This window comes from Polypterus senegalus, chromosome 1 (genome assembly GCF_016835505.1).
Source record: "Polypterus senegalus isolate Bchr_013 chromosome 1, ASM1683550v1, whole genome shotgun sequence".
Lineage (NCBI taxonomy): Eukaryota > Metazoa > Chordata > Cladistia > Polypteriformes > Polypteridae > Polypterus > Polypterus senegalus.
In genome coordinates, this window is record NC_053154.1 from 108,704,084 (window position 1) to 108,720,841 (window position 16,758).

A 16,758-nucleotide genomic window follows, 5' to 3' on the forward strand; every position below is an offset into this window, starting at 1 on the left:
ACAACAATTTCAAGCACAATGCTAGACTTTAACTTAAGTTACGGTAGTCCTTACAGACAAGTAATATGAAAAAAAAGTTTTGTCTTAGTAAACGTATGCAAGTTCTTTCTGTAAAGCACATCAAACTATTTTCTTGTATGCGTTGCAAAAATTGTTTCTATACACCTCAGAACTGAGCACCTAAAGTCAGCAGTTACATTATCAATAAAGATAAGTATGCTAGTACCTGTGGCAGCCACACATGCCCAAGCCATAACACCCCCACAATCATGTATAACATAGGAGGTGGGCTGCTTTGGATCTTGAGCAGTTCCTTTTAATCTCCACAGTCTACTCTTGCCATCACTCTGATACAGCTTCATCTTTGTCTTGTCTGTCCATAAGACCTTTTTCCAGAATTCTACAATTCTTTTTAACAAACTAGAACTAATGGCTTCCATCCTGCAGTGTGGAGTCTATATTTCTGTTCATGGAAGTCTTCTCTGGATACTACTGAGGCAGATCTGACACATACACATCTGCTTCATGAAGGCAGTTTCTGATTTGTTGGACAGGCGTTTGGGGCTTTTTCTATACCCTAGTGGGGATTCTTCTGTCACCAGTAGTTGAGGTCTTCCTTGGCCTACCAGTCTCTGTGATTACTGAGCTCACCAGCACATTCTTTCTTCTTACTGATATTCCAGAGGCGATTTAGGTAATTCTGAGGTTTTACTGAAGTCTCTGATAGTTTTTCTTCTTGTTATTCATCCTCATAATGGCTTCTTTGACTTTCATTAGCACAGCTCTTGTCCTCATGCTGAACAATAGCAACTACAGACTCCAAATGGCAGATGCAAGCCGATGTATCTTACGCCTGCACTAATGAACCAGTGAAACACACCCGAGTAAGCACAAACACATGTAACAACAACTGTTCTACATATTAAGATGCCCTGAAATCGAGGGGTGGGGGGGTAACCATGTATAAAAAGTCCTTCAACTGCATACATTTCAGTCACACCTGGTAGAAAACACCCTTAAACTATACAGTGTACCCTTTATTCACATCTGAACTGTAATTTGTAATTTTAAACTGTAGAGCAGAGGGGTAAATGAAAAAAAAAAATCTTTGTCCCAATTATGATGGGAGGCCACTGTATAAAATATAGATGGGCATTGACTTTACATCTTTTGCACCTAAAAACCAGAAAGGCACACAGTAGAGTGGAGGGCTAGAAGAGGAAGACAGAGTGTGGGGAAGCTAAACTAACAAGTGCATTTGACATGTTTAAGTAATCATAAGAGATTCTGGATTTGTTTCATATATGCATAACAGGCAAGCGTCCCAGTTCCACTTTTTATGCACAATCCTGTTTTTGTGATGGATCTTCAGTACATAAGTGCTGCATGCTTTCCTAACTTATACAAGGGCAAATTAAACATACATATACATTACTTGCAATTAGAGCTTTTAACCTATGTTTGAATATATTCGGATATTTACTTATTGTGAGTATTCAAACCCTATTTTTGGGTGTGGGATTAGTAACCATGAAACTGGATCTGTAAGACAGCAGTACTAACCACCGGACTATGAGTTTAAAATTAAACTGCTTCTTGATAATGTGTGTGTTTTGAAAATTGCATCATGGCCTTTACACTGCACAAATGATTAAGTAGTACAGCTGCCACAGTGAAGATATTAAATTTTCTAAGCATACACTCTTACCAGAATACAACTACTGTATGTTTGTGATTAAATGGCTCACTATAAAACAGTGTTTGCTAGAAAATTGATTCCTGTCCTTTATTAAATATGGTAATGGTTCAAAGTACTATTAAATATGGCTCTTACTTAAACTTGCTTTCAAGTTTCCAGCTTTCCTTCAGACTGATTCATACTAATATTCAGAGCTCTTAGTAATGTCAGGTGATAATATCCCAGAAGGCTTTACCCCAAGCAGATGGTTTTAAACTATTCTCTTTCAACAGCATGAATGTCAAAATAGTTCTGTCATTAGGTTGGGAATGAATGACTAGCAAAATGAAAATAAAAATGACAAAATAATGCTCTCACACAACTTTGCATATTTTAAGGCAGTGGAATTTTTAAATAAGATGCCAGACAAAAATCAATTTTAGACAGTAGTTGAGATAAAAATTAGTCTATACAACTAAACTGAATGGTCTAGCAGCACCTTTTGAATGTCACTCAGGATTACACAAGAGGATGAATTAAAGACCTACGCAAGAAATGGACGAACAGAAGAAACACAATTTTGCTGGTTGTAAAACCAACTATGTCAGCATGTGTTGAAACAGATGAACAAGCTCTGACCAAACTGGGTAGTTTAGCTACCAGTTTAGCTCGTTTAGCTGTGAAACAAAATAACAGACTGAATAAAAGGTTTAACCAGGGGTAAAATAAGGAAACAAAATCACTATTCTAAATAACTGCTCACTATTTAATGTCAATGAGAAACTAAAGAAATGCTCCATGGATGTGTAATGTAATATGGCAATATTATTTTGAACAAACTTTTCTAATATTTACATATTACCCACAAAGGCAATTTTAGTTTGACAATAATAGAAATGCAAAGCAAAAAACACAATTTAGGTAACAATATTTTGACTAGAATATTAACTGAACACTTAATATTAGTATTTTATATACATTTAATGCCGCAAGGGGCAAAACAAAATTCAAATTTCCTGTGTTTTTCAATACATGAGGAACTTAGTTTATCATTCTTAAGCAAACAGATTACAATAAAATACAAAAAGTACAATTAGGGTCAGGCCGATATTCAATATTATCAAACAATTTCATATTTTGTTTTCAGTTGTGAATAGTTTTGTTGTATATAGAGATAATTACACTTAAGGCTTTATATTTTCTTAAACAGCAAGAAAGTGACATTCAAGATGATATTAGGCAGATTATAAAGAGGAAACATAAGATGCAATTCAGATTCTGAAAGGATGGCTGGGAAGCACTCTCTCACACACATGATTTTGTTACCTTCTAAGAACAATAGAACAAGCTACCAGAGAACAGGCCATTCAGCCCAACACAGTCATATCCATATTTCTTCAAAAAAAACAAACAAACAAACATCAAGTCGAGTTTTCAAAGTCTCTAAACTCTTACTCTCTACCGCACTTCTTGGTAGCTTATTCCAAGTGTCTAAGGTTCCCTGTGTAAAGAAAAAATTCATAATGTTTGTCCGAAATTTACCCTTAAGTTTCCAACGGTGTCCCCCATGTTCTTGATGAATCCCTTTTAAAATAAATCCACTGTACTAATTTCCTTCATAATTTTAAACACTTCACTCTTCTTTTGCTTTAACTGAAAAGGCTCTTTTAAATCTTTCTTCATAATTCATCCCCTGTAGCCCGGGAATCAGTTCGGTCACTCTTTTCTGGACCTTTTCTAGCACTGCTATGTCCTTTATGTAGCCTGGAGACCAATACTGCACACAGTACTCAAGATGAGGCCTCACCAGTGCATTATAAATCTTGAGCATAACCTCCTTGGACTTGTACTCCACACATTGTGCTATATAACCTAACATTCCGTTAGCCTTCTTAATGGCTTCATTTGAGAATTTGACAGCGTAGAGTCCACCATGACTCCTAAATCCTTCTAATAAGGTGTACATTTGATTTTCAGACCTCCCATTGTATATTCAAATCTAAGATTTTACTTCCTATGTGTAATACTTTACATTTACTGACATTAAATTTCATCTGCCATAAATCTGCCCAAACATATTATATATATTAAAAAAAGCAGATATTTCTATACAGTTCAGAATTCATTGAGCACCTGAAGTCAGCAGTTACATCATAAATGAAGATAAGTATGCTAGTACCTGTAGCAGCCACACATGCCCAAGCCATAACACCCCCACAATCATGTTTAACAGATGAGGTGGGCTGCTTTGAATCTTGAGCAGTTCCTTTTCATCTCCACACTCTACTCTTGCCATCACTTTGATACAGGTTCATCTTTGTCTTGTCTGTCCATAAGACCTTTTCCAGAGATAGCAGCTTTCACTACCAAGTGCAGTTCTATGCACATACTACACAAATCTGTTTCAGTTACGCTGCGATGTTGGTTCACTTGATTCAGATGTGTAAATTTAGTTTACGTGTTTAAAGCAAAACATTTTTTAGTAGTTAAGCAGTTAGAGTGTCTCTAAAATGCATTTCTTTTTGTTGAGCGATCTTATTAAATCACTGAGAGTACTAGGACACTTTATATGCTCATCTGTTTTTATTTGCATCTTAATAATGACAAGTTATTTTATAATGTGCTGATCGTTTCTATTCTTTTCATATATGTGATAATTCAGTTAAAAAAACAAAAGGTGAAAAGTAAATGTTGTGCTTTAAATAATTTTAACTTATGTGACATGATGCACAAACATTTAAATGTGAAGAGCTTTTACTTGATGCTGTGGGCATCCCTTGCACAGGATGAAAAATGTGTTTTTTCAGCAAGCTCTCCATGTGGAAAGCACGAAATATCACACTCCTTTTTTGTAATAATGAATATAAAAATACTCAATGTAAATTAGAATTAAAAATAGTAGAAAATTAATTCTTAATGTTTTCCGTGTGTAAAAGCAAGGTCATTGTCATTGTAATTTCATTGTATAAATATTATATATATTTTCACTTTCAATTGTCATTATTTAAAAATTCCATTATCGGCCCAACCCTAATATACCTATTATTGTATATGTATATACACACACGTTTAACAAAATTCCATGCCACCACAATTTTATTTTTCACAATAAACAAATAATTTACCAAAATTTGATTCTTTTAACATATTACTTGCACTATATACTGAAATTTAGAATACAAACTTTCAGATTATTTGTTTTAATATACATATTTAGAAGGGGTATTAAAAAAAGGGGAGGGTAAAAATGGCACATAAAATTACAGGAAAAGACAAACTACCTGCTTTACAAAATAATTTTTTTGATATAGTACTTTTACAGTTAATTTAGGTGCCTTATTTAGGGACTGTGGACATGAAAGTTCAGCATAAATACAATTTAATATCACACTCAAGTACACAATATTCAATGCAGTACAAAATAAAACTGTACATAATCCTTACCTGCAAGTCCAGCAGATACCATATGCACCTGGGTAGAATCTGGCTCAAAAATAGCATTCAATTTTTCTTTTGAACTGGAGTAAGCAGCAAAATATATAGCTCTATAGAAGAATAATACAGTAGGAAACAAACAGTGATTAAGATTAAAATAGCTGTCTTAAAAGATATCCAGCTTTAAAATCTATTTCAAAGCTTGTCATAATATGTTAGTACAAACTGTGTTGCTAGTTTATTTAGTCACACCGATTAAGGCTCGACACATAGTATATCACATAATGTTAGGCTAGAAGTACTATTTATGAAGGTCAGAATCTACACTAAACTATACTAAATATGGGTATTACTGGACCCATCTTCTGCTTTCCCATTTCAGGTCACATTATGCCCAACCCTCCACCCACCCTTTTAATCAGGCACAACTGGTGGAACAAATCAAATGTAAATTTACAAACTGTTGTACTGAGATTTTCATAAAATTTTTGTTCAATTAATTAAATGTTTTACAAAGTAATGAACACAATCTGTTTTAATAAAATCAACTGAATTTAGAGCCAAGACTTCCGAAATGAATTCCAGTTGAAGAAGCTGAGCCCATAGAAGAAGCAGAAACTTACAACACAGGCATGCTGGGGACCTTCCCGAGCCATCTCAGGCACAGTTCTGTAACATGGATATATCAAAGATAAATCATACAGACTGTCCTGCAAAGCGGAGTCGGAAACATTGTTGCGGTGGGGTGGTTAGACCATAAACAACTAGCAATGTCTATTGTTGGTACAAAATAACAAATTAATCTTTCTGTATAAAATGTAGTAAAAAAAAAAAGATGCATGTGCATTAGACTGCAGCACACTACAAGGGTTGTTAAAAAAGTGTTTAAGAATAAAACGCCTGTACTTGATAAAATTAAATTTTTTTTTGTTAATGGTTAAAAAAAAAAACAAACATTCATTTTTGTTAGTTTAACGCTGCAGGAAATTTTTAGGCATTATATTCTTACTTTTTGAATAACCCTCATAACAATAACCACACAGATATTGTATAAACAATATTCAGAAAGATGTATTTTACTGGACAGATGCAAAAACCCCAGTACAAATTATAATCACAGGACACTGAAAACACTAAATATTCTGAATGATTTGTCAAAAACACACATACATCAAAAACGCACCAATATCACGCTTAAGTAATTTTCATTTAAAAAGGAAAAAAAAAAAAAAAAGCCACCTCTCGAGTCAAGTCATTTCATTTGCCATTTCAAACACTGTCCTTTCCTAACAAACAAAAGCTATACTTTCTAAATCACAAATTCTGGATTAAATTTTTTAGTCACAAATATCTTACACAACAGTAAATATATATATGTATATTTTTTTCTCAAACACTTCATCTTTAGGTTGTTTCACAAAAATTCTGGAATATCAGATTGGCAAACCTTGATGCTAATAATTTTTAGGCACATTATGGCTTTAAAAATAAAATGCCAATTGCGGAGAGTGCTAGATACTTTTAATCTCCTGTTTGTTTGTGGCAGAAAGATTTGGTTTTTCAGCATTACCTTGCCTTATACAAATCTAAATGACATACTCAATCACCAAAATATAAAATATGGGAATTAAGACATTTTTCAGAAGTTAGCAAATACTTAGAAGGGAACTATTTATCACCCAACATGTATTAAAACACTTTTGTTATGCATGTCATAAACACAACTTTGGTTTTGTCCACCCTTTGTTGGCTTAGGCCATAGACCACTGTCTTTCAATATTGCTATTGTTATTTTCATTAAAAATCAAGTTGTACATCTTTACCATTGTACATCTCACTCAACCTACTCCACTGATAACACTGAAGAATATTTTCAATTTTGCCATTGTTAATTTTATGTCTTTCACTGTAACTTATGAAAAGAAGATCTGTTGTAACAATCCAATGCAAGTACCCCAGGCTTGTTACTGCAGCATTTTGCTCATACAGACAGATGAGGAAAGCACTCTTCTAGCAAAAAAGCTTGGTTGATTTGAAGGTGATAAATAATTGTACTGAAACCGGCTTCTGAACTAAATGCACTTGCTTCTTTCACACATCTTATTTTCAAACATGAGCCTTATTCCAGTATGGTCTTCTGCATCATCCAAGTTACATATATTCTAATAAACTGATTATTGATGTTCCAATAATGCATTCTCCACTCAGTTACTGATGCCCTATCTCATTCAATCCAGAGATTCTAATCCTGACTTTTTTTTTCTTTATAAAATATTTTTTACTAAAACGCCTGCAAAAGATATGCTTCATGTTCTATATTAAAGTGTTATCCTCTATATTTTTACAATAATACACTTAAGGCCACAGCATTACCAGTTCATTTTTATCAATAAAATTACACTTTATAAGCTTACTGTTCACGGACCATTAAAAAAAATACTAACAATAAACAAAATCCTTTTAAAGCATTACTTTAATAAATGTTTATCCATAATGCATATAGAATAAAATTTAAATAAAATGCTTATCATACAGTAATCTCATAAAAGTGAGTACACCCCTCACATTTTTGTAAATATTTTATTATATCTTTTCATGGGACAACACTGAATATAACGCTTAGATACAATATATAGTAGCCAGTGTAAAGCTTGTATAGCAGTGTACATTTTCTGTCCCCTGAAAATATACACACAGCCATTAATGTCTAAACTGCTGGCAACAAAAGTGAGTACACCCCTGAGTGAAAAATGTCTAAATTGTGCCCAATTAGCCATTTTCCCTCCCTGGTGTCATGTGACTTGTTAGTGTTACAAGGTCTCAGGTGTGAATTGGGAGCTGGTTTGTTAAATTTGGTGTTATCGCTCTCACACTCTCTTATACTGGTCACTGGAAGTTCAACATGGCACCTCACGTCAAAGAACTCTCTGAGGATCTGAAAAAAACAATTGTTGCTCTACATAAAGGTTGCCTAGGCTATAAGAAGATTGCCAACACCCTGAAACTAAGCTGCAGAACGGTGGCCAAGACAGGTTCCACTCAGAACAGGCCTTGCCATGGTCGACCAAAGAAGTTGAGTGCACATGCTCAGTGTCATATCCAGAGGTTGTCTTTTGAAAATAGACGTATGAGTGCTGCCAGCATTGCTGCAGAGGTTGAAGAGGTGGGGGGGGTCAGACCATTTGCCGCACACTGCATCAAATTGGTCTGCATGGCTGTTGTCCCAGAAGAAAGCATCTTCTAAAGATGATGCACTAGAAAGCCTGGAAACAGTTTGCTGAAGACAAGCAGACTAAGGACATGAATTACTGGAACCATGTCCTGTGGTCTAATGTGAACCAAGATAAACGTATTTGGTTTAGATGGTGTTAAGCGTGTGTGGCAGCCACCAGGCGAGGAGTACATAAACAAGTGTGTCTTTCCTACAGTCAAGCATGGTGGTGGGAGTATCATGGTTTGGGGCTGTATGAGTGCTGCTGGCACTGGGGAGCTTCAGTTCATTGAGGGAACCATGAATGCCAACATGTACTGTGACATACTGAAGCAGAACATGATCCTCTCCCTTTGGAAACTGGGCCGCAGGGCAGTATTCAAACATAACAACCCCAAACACAACTCCAAGGTGACCACTGCCTTGCTAAAGAAACTGAGGGTAAAGGTGCTGGACTGGCCAAGCATGTCTCCAGACCTAAACCCTATTGAGCATCTGTGGGGCATCCTCAAACGGAAGATGGAGGAGTGCAAGGTCTCGAACATCCACCAGCTCCGTGATGTTGTCATGGAAGAGTGGAAGAGAATTCCAGTGGCAACCTGTGAAGCTCTAGTGAACTCCATGCCCAAGAGAGTTAAGTCAGTGATGGAAAATAATGATGGCCACGTAAAATATTGACACTTTGGGCAAAATTTGGACATTTTTCACTTAGGGGTGTACTCACTTTTTTTGCCAGCGGTTTAGACATTAATGGCTATGTGTTATTTTGAGGGGACAACAAATTTACACTGTAATACAAGCTGTACAATGACTACATTGTATCAAAGTGTCATATCTTCAGTGTTGTCCCATGAAAAGATATATTTACAAAAATGTGAGGTGTGTACTCACATTTGTAAGATACTGCAATTACAAGTAGCAATTTTAATAAAATGTTTATCAAGAAGGTACAAGGCTAACACCCTTAACTTAATTTGTATTTTAAGCTACCAAACCAATTTTACTAAGTAAGAAGGGCAGATTTTTTATCAATATGAGCATCTGATATTTTTGTCTAGGTTTGACCTATATACAGGGTAAAGTGAAATTCCTACTTGCAAGGACTAATCAACATGCAACAAGTTGCCACTCTCTGAAATCATAATTAAATGGATAGATCTAAAAAGTACCATATATAACATACTACTTCTCTTTATAATTATGACAGCACAGTACAACTTTGCTAAACAGATTGTGACTCCCTGAACTGGAATACTCACGTTTAAAAAAATAATTTAAATTTTAAACTGCCATGTTTAGGTTCAATGCAACCCAGAAAGAATTAAAGAAAGGAGATTTAGAAAATAGATGGAGGGACTGATCCATTTATAAATCTCTAATTTAAGTCTAAATATTTAGATATTAGCTTAGCTAATATTATAAAATGTATTTACACAAGTCAAATTTGGGTCTATATACCCATAAGATAGACAATACAATGTTATAAATACAGTATGACTGTTTATACAAGACAATACACAGAATGCTCTTAAAAATTTTTTTAAATTACATACATTTTGAACATTTTTTTTTTTTTTAATAGCTGTGGTTGCAATCTGTTGTATAGGAGCCTTTACAAACTCACTCCAGAATAAATTTGAACAATCTGTTAGTCTTCTATTCACACTTGTACAAGGAACACCCTTTTTAATTCATTTTCATTCAGCTACAAAATGTAAAGTTCACACCTTATTAAATCAGCTTTTCTTCTTTCACTTGGTGCCTCATCAAGTATTATACTTGGCACAGAGGAGCACAACACTTCAAAAAAAATCAGATGCTGGGGAAGCAAAATTGTTTGAGATCTGTCCAGTCTGCAGTAGTCCATAGCCAGTATTTCAAGGCCCTATTTTGTCTTTTAAAGAATGGCTTTCTTACTACCACTTGTTCTGTCAAACCTGCAGCACAAACTTTTCACTTCAAAGTAGAAAGCATGACTTCTTTTTTGTTACTGTTAAGTTGCTCTTGAACTGTTAAGCTGTTCTTGAAGCTGTTGCACTGCAAGGTGCCAATCATGCAAGCTGCTGACCCTTCAAAACTTGCTATTATCATTCTAATACTGGCCAAGTAGTAACACAGTCTGTTCCAACTCAGCTTTAAGAAGGACAGAGGGTTTTTAAGTGACAAACAGAGGTTGGGACACCTGTGCAAACTGCTTGCCTAAACTTGCAAGGCTTAATTTACTTTAATTGCTACTGGTCATCTATGTTGTAAGATAGTTGTTCCCTGAAGAAGGCCCATTTGTAATCTTCTAAAACTGCCTTTTTCAGTTTCGCTAACCTAAACTTTAAGTTAAAACCTCCGGCATTTTACTGCTTACCATTTCTCCATTTTAGGTCACTCGTTGCATTTCAACTGATTAAATTTGAAAGAAAAAAAAAAAAAAAAAAAGGAAAATGGGAGGTGTTCCAAAACTTTTAACCAGTAGAGTAAAGTCTAAGCATAACATTCCTTGATTTATATTCAACAGTTTCTACCATATAAACTAGCATTTTATGTTTTTTGATAGCTTCTTTGCATTGCTTAAGTGACAAATATTTTGTGTCAACATAAACCTCTAAATATTTTTCAAAGGTTGAAGAGTTATGGTATTACTCGTGCATTTTAAGAATTTCAAAGAACTTCTTCCATCTACCAATGGCATGATACTATGGAGAATAACTAAGGAGGATGAAGTCATTAAATTCGTAAAATAAAGGGAAATTAAGTAATTTAGCCTTATAATAAATGAATGGTGTGTACTTCCCCGTTAGAAATAATTATTCAAAGCAAGGCTGAAGAAAAAATGATCTCCTCCAAGGGTCACTCTACAGTTGTGCTTTAGAAGTTTCTATATTTTTGTATAAATATGACCTAAAACATCAGATTTTTCAAAAGTTACCGCAAAAGTTTAGTTGCAGTTATTGCTGCAATAGTCACACAAGATACTGAAAGCAAGGGTTCACATACTTTTGACACTCACAAATACATAATATTCAATCATTTTCCTTAATAAATAAATGACCAAGTATAATATTTTTGTCTCATTTGTTTAACTGGCTTCTCTTTATCTACTTTTAGGACTTGAGTGAAAATCGGATGTTGTTTTAAGTCATATTTATGCAGAAATATAGAAAATTCTAAAGGGTTCACAAACTTTCAAGCACAACTGTATTTCTTAACAACCACAGTAGCTATGGATGGATCCTTCTTCCTAGTTGCGCTTTTTTCACAGATATTTATATAACTAAGATATGGTTAATAGATTTTTAGGAGAAGGCTTAAGACATCCATACGCCAGTCAACAGGAAACAGTTCTTCTATATAATGATAGCAAGTTTCTTCAAGCAGCCACAAATGTATGTATTTTTCAGACTACCTTTCATCACTCCTACTTAATAAAAGGAGTCAAACACAAATTGGAAAATGACTAAAATGCCTAAACTAAAAAAATGCACTAAAACTATAATTAATATCATCATTCACACAACACAAAAAAATGAACCCCTGCTGAAAGTGTGCTGTCCCTCACAGGCATCTTAAAATAAGCACAATGTTATGTGGATAAAAGCATGCTAAAATGCACAATGTAATTTTTTCAGATGAAAATGCAGACAGACATTTCCTTATTTTAATTCAATGCTAATTTTATAAGAACTGCTTTAGAAGCTTGCTCATATGTATTTAAAAAAAAAGGCTGGGTGGTTCCAAATGACTTAAATAGTTGAATTGTGTCCCATCATTTACTTAAACAGTGTAGGATTGCTAGAAAGTATCCCTCTATCATCATGTGTAAGGCAGAAAACATCCCTAGATAAAGTGGCAATTCATCACAGGACACATTATTTATTGTATATTACAGACAAAATTTGAAATTTAAAACTGAAATTACATTAGATTTGAAACTAAAATTTACATTATGGAGTCTCAATTTTATCCTATAATCGATTATGTTCTAAACACTCCATGCCAATTGGCTTTGGGCTTATACTTAGCAAACATCTCTAAATGGCAGACTGAGCTTTAAATTATATCTTGAATATCTGTTAATGTTTACAGGCAAAATGTAAAAATATTCTTGTGCAGTTAGATACACACAAAATCATTAAGAAGCGTTTCTTACCTTGAAGGAGCCACACCAATGAGATTAGGTCCCAATCCTCTAAAAAGTGAGCGAGGACCTTCTTTTTCCAGTATTCGCCTTAAACGTCAGAAGATATTAAATACTCAATACATTTTATTAAGAGGACTTTCATCACATTAATAAGGTACCTAATATATTAGCTCTCAACTCTAGTCACCACTACAGGACATCAAGTGTGATTGATAACAGTTAAATACAGAGGGCTCATATTTATTATCAGTGCATATATCCATCTATTTAAAGTAATATCAATTAATAGGCTGTGATTTACTGTATTCAATCAATTAGATGAACCTGTCAATTGCAAAAGCCCCACATAAACACAGAGAATATGCTAACACTGAAGTGGACCCCTCAACTAACCCTGAATCAATATTAAAGCAGCACAAAGCAACAATGTTACTTCCACTGCCAGCATGCCATTAATAACACATTTCTAAAAATGTAACTTAAAAAATATTAATTATATAAATCAACAATAATATACAACTTCGCAAATACTGTATAAGGGACATAAAATATAACTGACTTTACTAATTCCCTCTACCCAAGACCACATATCAAGAAAACAGAAAGCAAAATTGATTATTTCTTCTATACTATTTTATAATTAAATAATGCTTACTTTAGGCAGTGGAGTGGTCCAGGAGACACCCTAGCCACTCTGTTAACACTTGGTCCATTTACTGTGCTAAGCTGAACCTCAGAGATGTAAAGAGTGACAGACGAAGACTGCAGTCTTGTTTTTACAACTTCCAATGGACATGTGATGATTGCACCAACAGTGCCCCCACATCTACATTAAGACAAAGCAAAATAAAATATTGAAATGAAAAACAGTCATACATCCTTATTTATTAGAGAGAGATCCTTGCCAGAAGCTCATTGTTTCGGCATATTACAGTATGTGTCATCACTAAGTCTTCAGCAGACCATTTCCTTTTTGCACAAAAAAAAAAAAAAAAAGCACACAATTTTTAGATTTTCTTAATATGTATTCCAGCACTATAACAAGTGGTTCTTGTAGATAAACAAACATTTTCAATAGAGAACTAGGTGAAAACAAACACATACACAACACCTACCTCGAAGTGGGCTCCAAAAGGAAATCCCTCAGTGCATCTAACTACCTTATTTTTGTGAATACTTAATGAATTATTGTAAACCTTTTATGTTGCACTAACACAGCAATTTTTTAATAGATATATATTGAGACAAAAATAGATAATACAAATAAATAAATAAATTTAAAATCAGCTGATTTTCACTACAAAAGACTCGATTGGTGACTATTAAACTGGCAGATCACAAAAAAAAAAAGATTTTTTAGCCTCTTATTTTCTAAGCTGTACAGTATATTAGTTAGTGTTCCTTTGCACAAGGTAATACAGCAGTTGAGCCAGCATATTTTTTTGATAGCAAATTTCCTGTAATGTAAGCAAACAGCAGTAAGTCAAAGCAAGTTTGAGAAAAGAGTAAGAGAAAACTGGAATATTAGCATTTATGTTACAGAAAGTGGAAAAAAAAACTGAGAAAAAGGAATTGGAGAAGTCATCCTGTGCAATAATACAAAATGGCAGGAAAAGCTACTTTCATGCATTTCAGACCATTTTACTTTGTCCTTTAGCTTTTACATGTGTGACTTTTTAAAAGATTTGTACCATGTTTATTATTTGCTTGTGCATGTCATACAGTATACATTTCAGTAAGAAACAAGTACTGCATTATTTAAAAGGTAATCCATATTTATAATTGAACATCAAGAATTAGGCATGTCTAGCTGGTACACTGAAGAAAAAATGAAATATATATTTACTATATTTATACAGTTTTTTCAAACAGCAAACAAAAGCTGTAGTGCAATTAGTAATTAAAAAGAATTATACAAATGCATGTATATTTAATAATAAAATATCTTTACGTTTATATAGCGTTTTTCTCGGCACTCAGTGCTTCAGTGAGTAGGGGCCACTTTGACCACCACTAATTATTACCACCACTATTATTTACATTTAAGCAATGTTTAATTCCTAATATCAGCTAATTAATTGTGAAACACTTTATACAGATATTTATTGTTGTAAGAAAAATAGTGAAAACTATTTTTTAATTTAAGCCTTTGTTTCAGATACATACACAACAGAAGAAATTAAACAAAATGACAGCTTGTAATTATGAAAAGCATTTTTAAAATTGTATGTATTATGGATAAATGCTTTTGTACATTAAAAGTATTTTAAGTAAATTTTATTAATTTTAGAACTTATGGTCTCTGTACAATAAGCCTACAAAATTAATTTTGTTTTTAAAAAATGCAGTTAACACCTGGGGGGTATTCCAGAAAGCAGGTTATGTGACATACCCGGGTAAGTTTAAGGGTAAGTTAGTGGATAACCTCAACTTTCGGTTCCAAAAACGGAGGTAACTTTCTGGGTATGTATGTAACCATAGCAGCTTACTCTCTGAAGATAACCTGCCACCGAGCAGGTTATGTTCCAGGGTAAGTTTGTTTCAGAAGGTTACTGAGCATGGCGTGCCCTTTTGATGACGATCCTGTGGACGTGGAAGCACAAATTATCCGAGGTTTTTTCTGCCGGGAGAGAGTAATAAGACCGCGTATTGATGTCTTTTCATTTCCAAATGATTTTTTAAAAGAGCGTTATCGGTTTTCAAAAGAATCGTTAATTTACTTGACCCATCTCTTGGCACCGCATATTGCACATGTCACAAACCGCGGGTCTGCGCTTAGCACAGAAAACATTCTGTGCATAGCACTTCGGTTTTTGCCTCAGGGCATTTTTTGTGTGGGCGATGCAGAGCATGTTGGAAAGGCAACTGTGTGTAGAGCCGTTCGCACAGTATGTCTGGCACTGAAACACTTCTTACACACGTTTGTACAGTTCCCTGGCCATAAACCTCTGCGTGTAATTAAAGAGGAATTCCACAGAGTGGCAGGTTTGTCCTTTGTAGTAAAATTCATGACGCATATTTAATATGTAGTCATACTATTTATATCTATAGATGTATTCATCCTGCAGACACACTTGATACTTCCCTATATGACTTTCTATTTCAGGGTTTCCAAATGTAATTGGGTGCATTGACGGCACCCACATTCCTATTAAAGCTCCTTCAATGAATGAGGGAGACTATGTTAATAGGAAATCTATTCATAGTATCAATGTGCAGGTAAGAACTGGATTTTGTGTTCAATAAAGTTCAATAAAGTCAGCCTGCATAAAAACATTAAGCATGTTGAAGAAGCCTTTAAGTGACAGAGATAGTAATTTTTTAAGTCATATAATGAAAACAAATCATAGTGGTAACTTACATTTCACCATGCTACTTGTGGTGCATGGTGTGTGTGACGAAGTGCCCCCTGGAATGCCAGCAACCACTGGTCGCTCTTTATTAAGGGACAGAGCCAGCTCCTCAGATGGGGTGAGGGGAGGTGGTGGTGGGCCCCGCCAGTTAGACGGGCTTCAGCTTGCTTTCTATTAGCTACATGACAGACAGAATATACTAAATCGTGTTTAATCAATAGTTCAGTGATCGTGTAATCAACTATTACCTTTTTGCAGTATGTTTTTATGTTTCATTTTGACTTGGCTCAAAGTTCTTCTGCATCCAGACGGATTACACCTTATTAAATAAGAAACCATATATTCCTAGTCAATACACATTGTTATTTTAACCTAAAGAAATGAATGGCAGGAAAAGTGAATGCATTCAAAGTGATTGAACAGTGAAAAGGGTGCGGAAGGGGTGTTTCATTATTTTACAGTATAATAAAAGGGAGGCGATGTCAATTTTGCAATTTAATACACTCACGCATTTACTCTGTCCGTTATTTTTTGCCAAGCCAACTCTCTTTCTTTAGCCGATGCAGCCGTATTACTTTTTTTCATTATGATAGGCTTGAATTCTTCAAACGCCTGCATTAACACCTCCAACTCCACCTCTGTGAAATATGCCGCTAGCTTTTTTTCTCCTTGATCTTCCATTTGGACTCGTGAACTCGGCGATCCATTGAAAACGTCTTTATGTATGCACGGTGCACGCGCATTAACTCTGGGTAACCAGTAGGAGGTTGATTGAACTTACTCTTCTCAGGTGTTTTGGAACCGACATACTCATGGTATGCGGGTTTGGGGTAAATCAACCCAGAGGTTATGATTTACCAAATGGTAAGTTAACCAAGCTTTCTGGAATACCCCCCTGTAGTCTATAATTTAAATTATAAAAATACCAAAGTTGGCACTTTAATATAGG

At 34.6% G+C, this 16,758-nt stretch overlaps 1 protein-coding gene across 1 annotated transcript in view; it reads right to left on the reverse strand.

The window, feature by feature from the left end:
- The window catches only part of LOC120530958 (solute carrier family 25 member 36), a 59,048-nt gene that overhangs the window by 16,330 nt on the left and 25,960 nt on the right, over positions 1 to 16,758 (reverse strand). The window contains exons 2-4 of the mRNA XM_039755811.1: positions 13,112 to 13,282; positions 12,466 to 12,543; positions 5,123 to 5,223 (exon numbers count right to left, since the gene is read on the reverse strand). Coding sequence (XP_039611745.1) covers positions 5,123 to 5,223; positions 12,466 to 12,543; positions 13,112 to 13,282 — 350 coding nt within the window. The remainder of the gene's footprint in view (positions 1 to 5,122; positions 5,224 to 12,465; positions 12,544 to 13,111; positions 13,283 to 16,758) is intronic.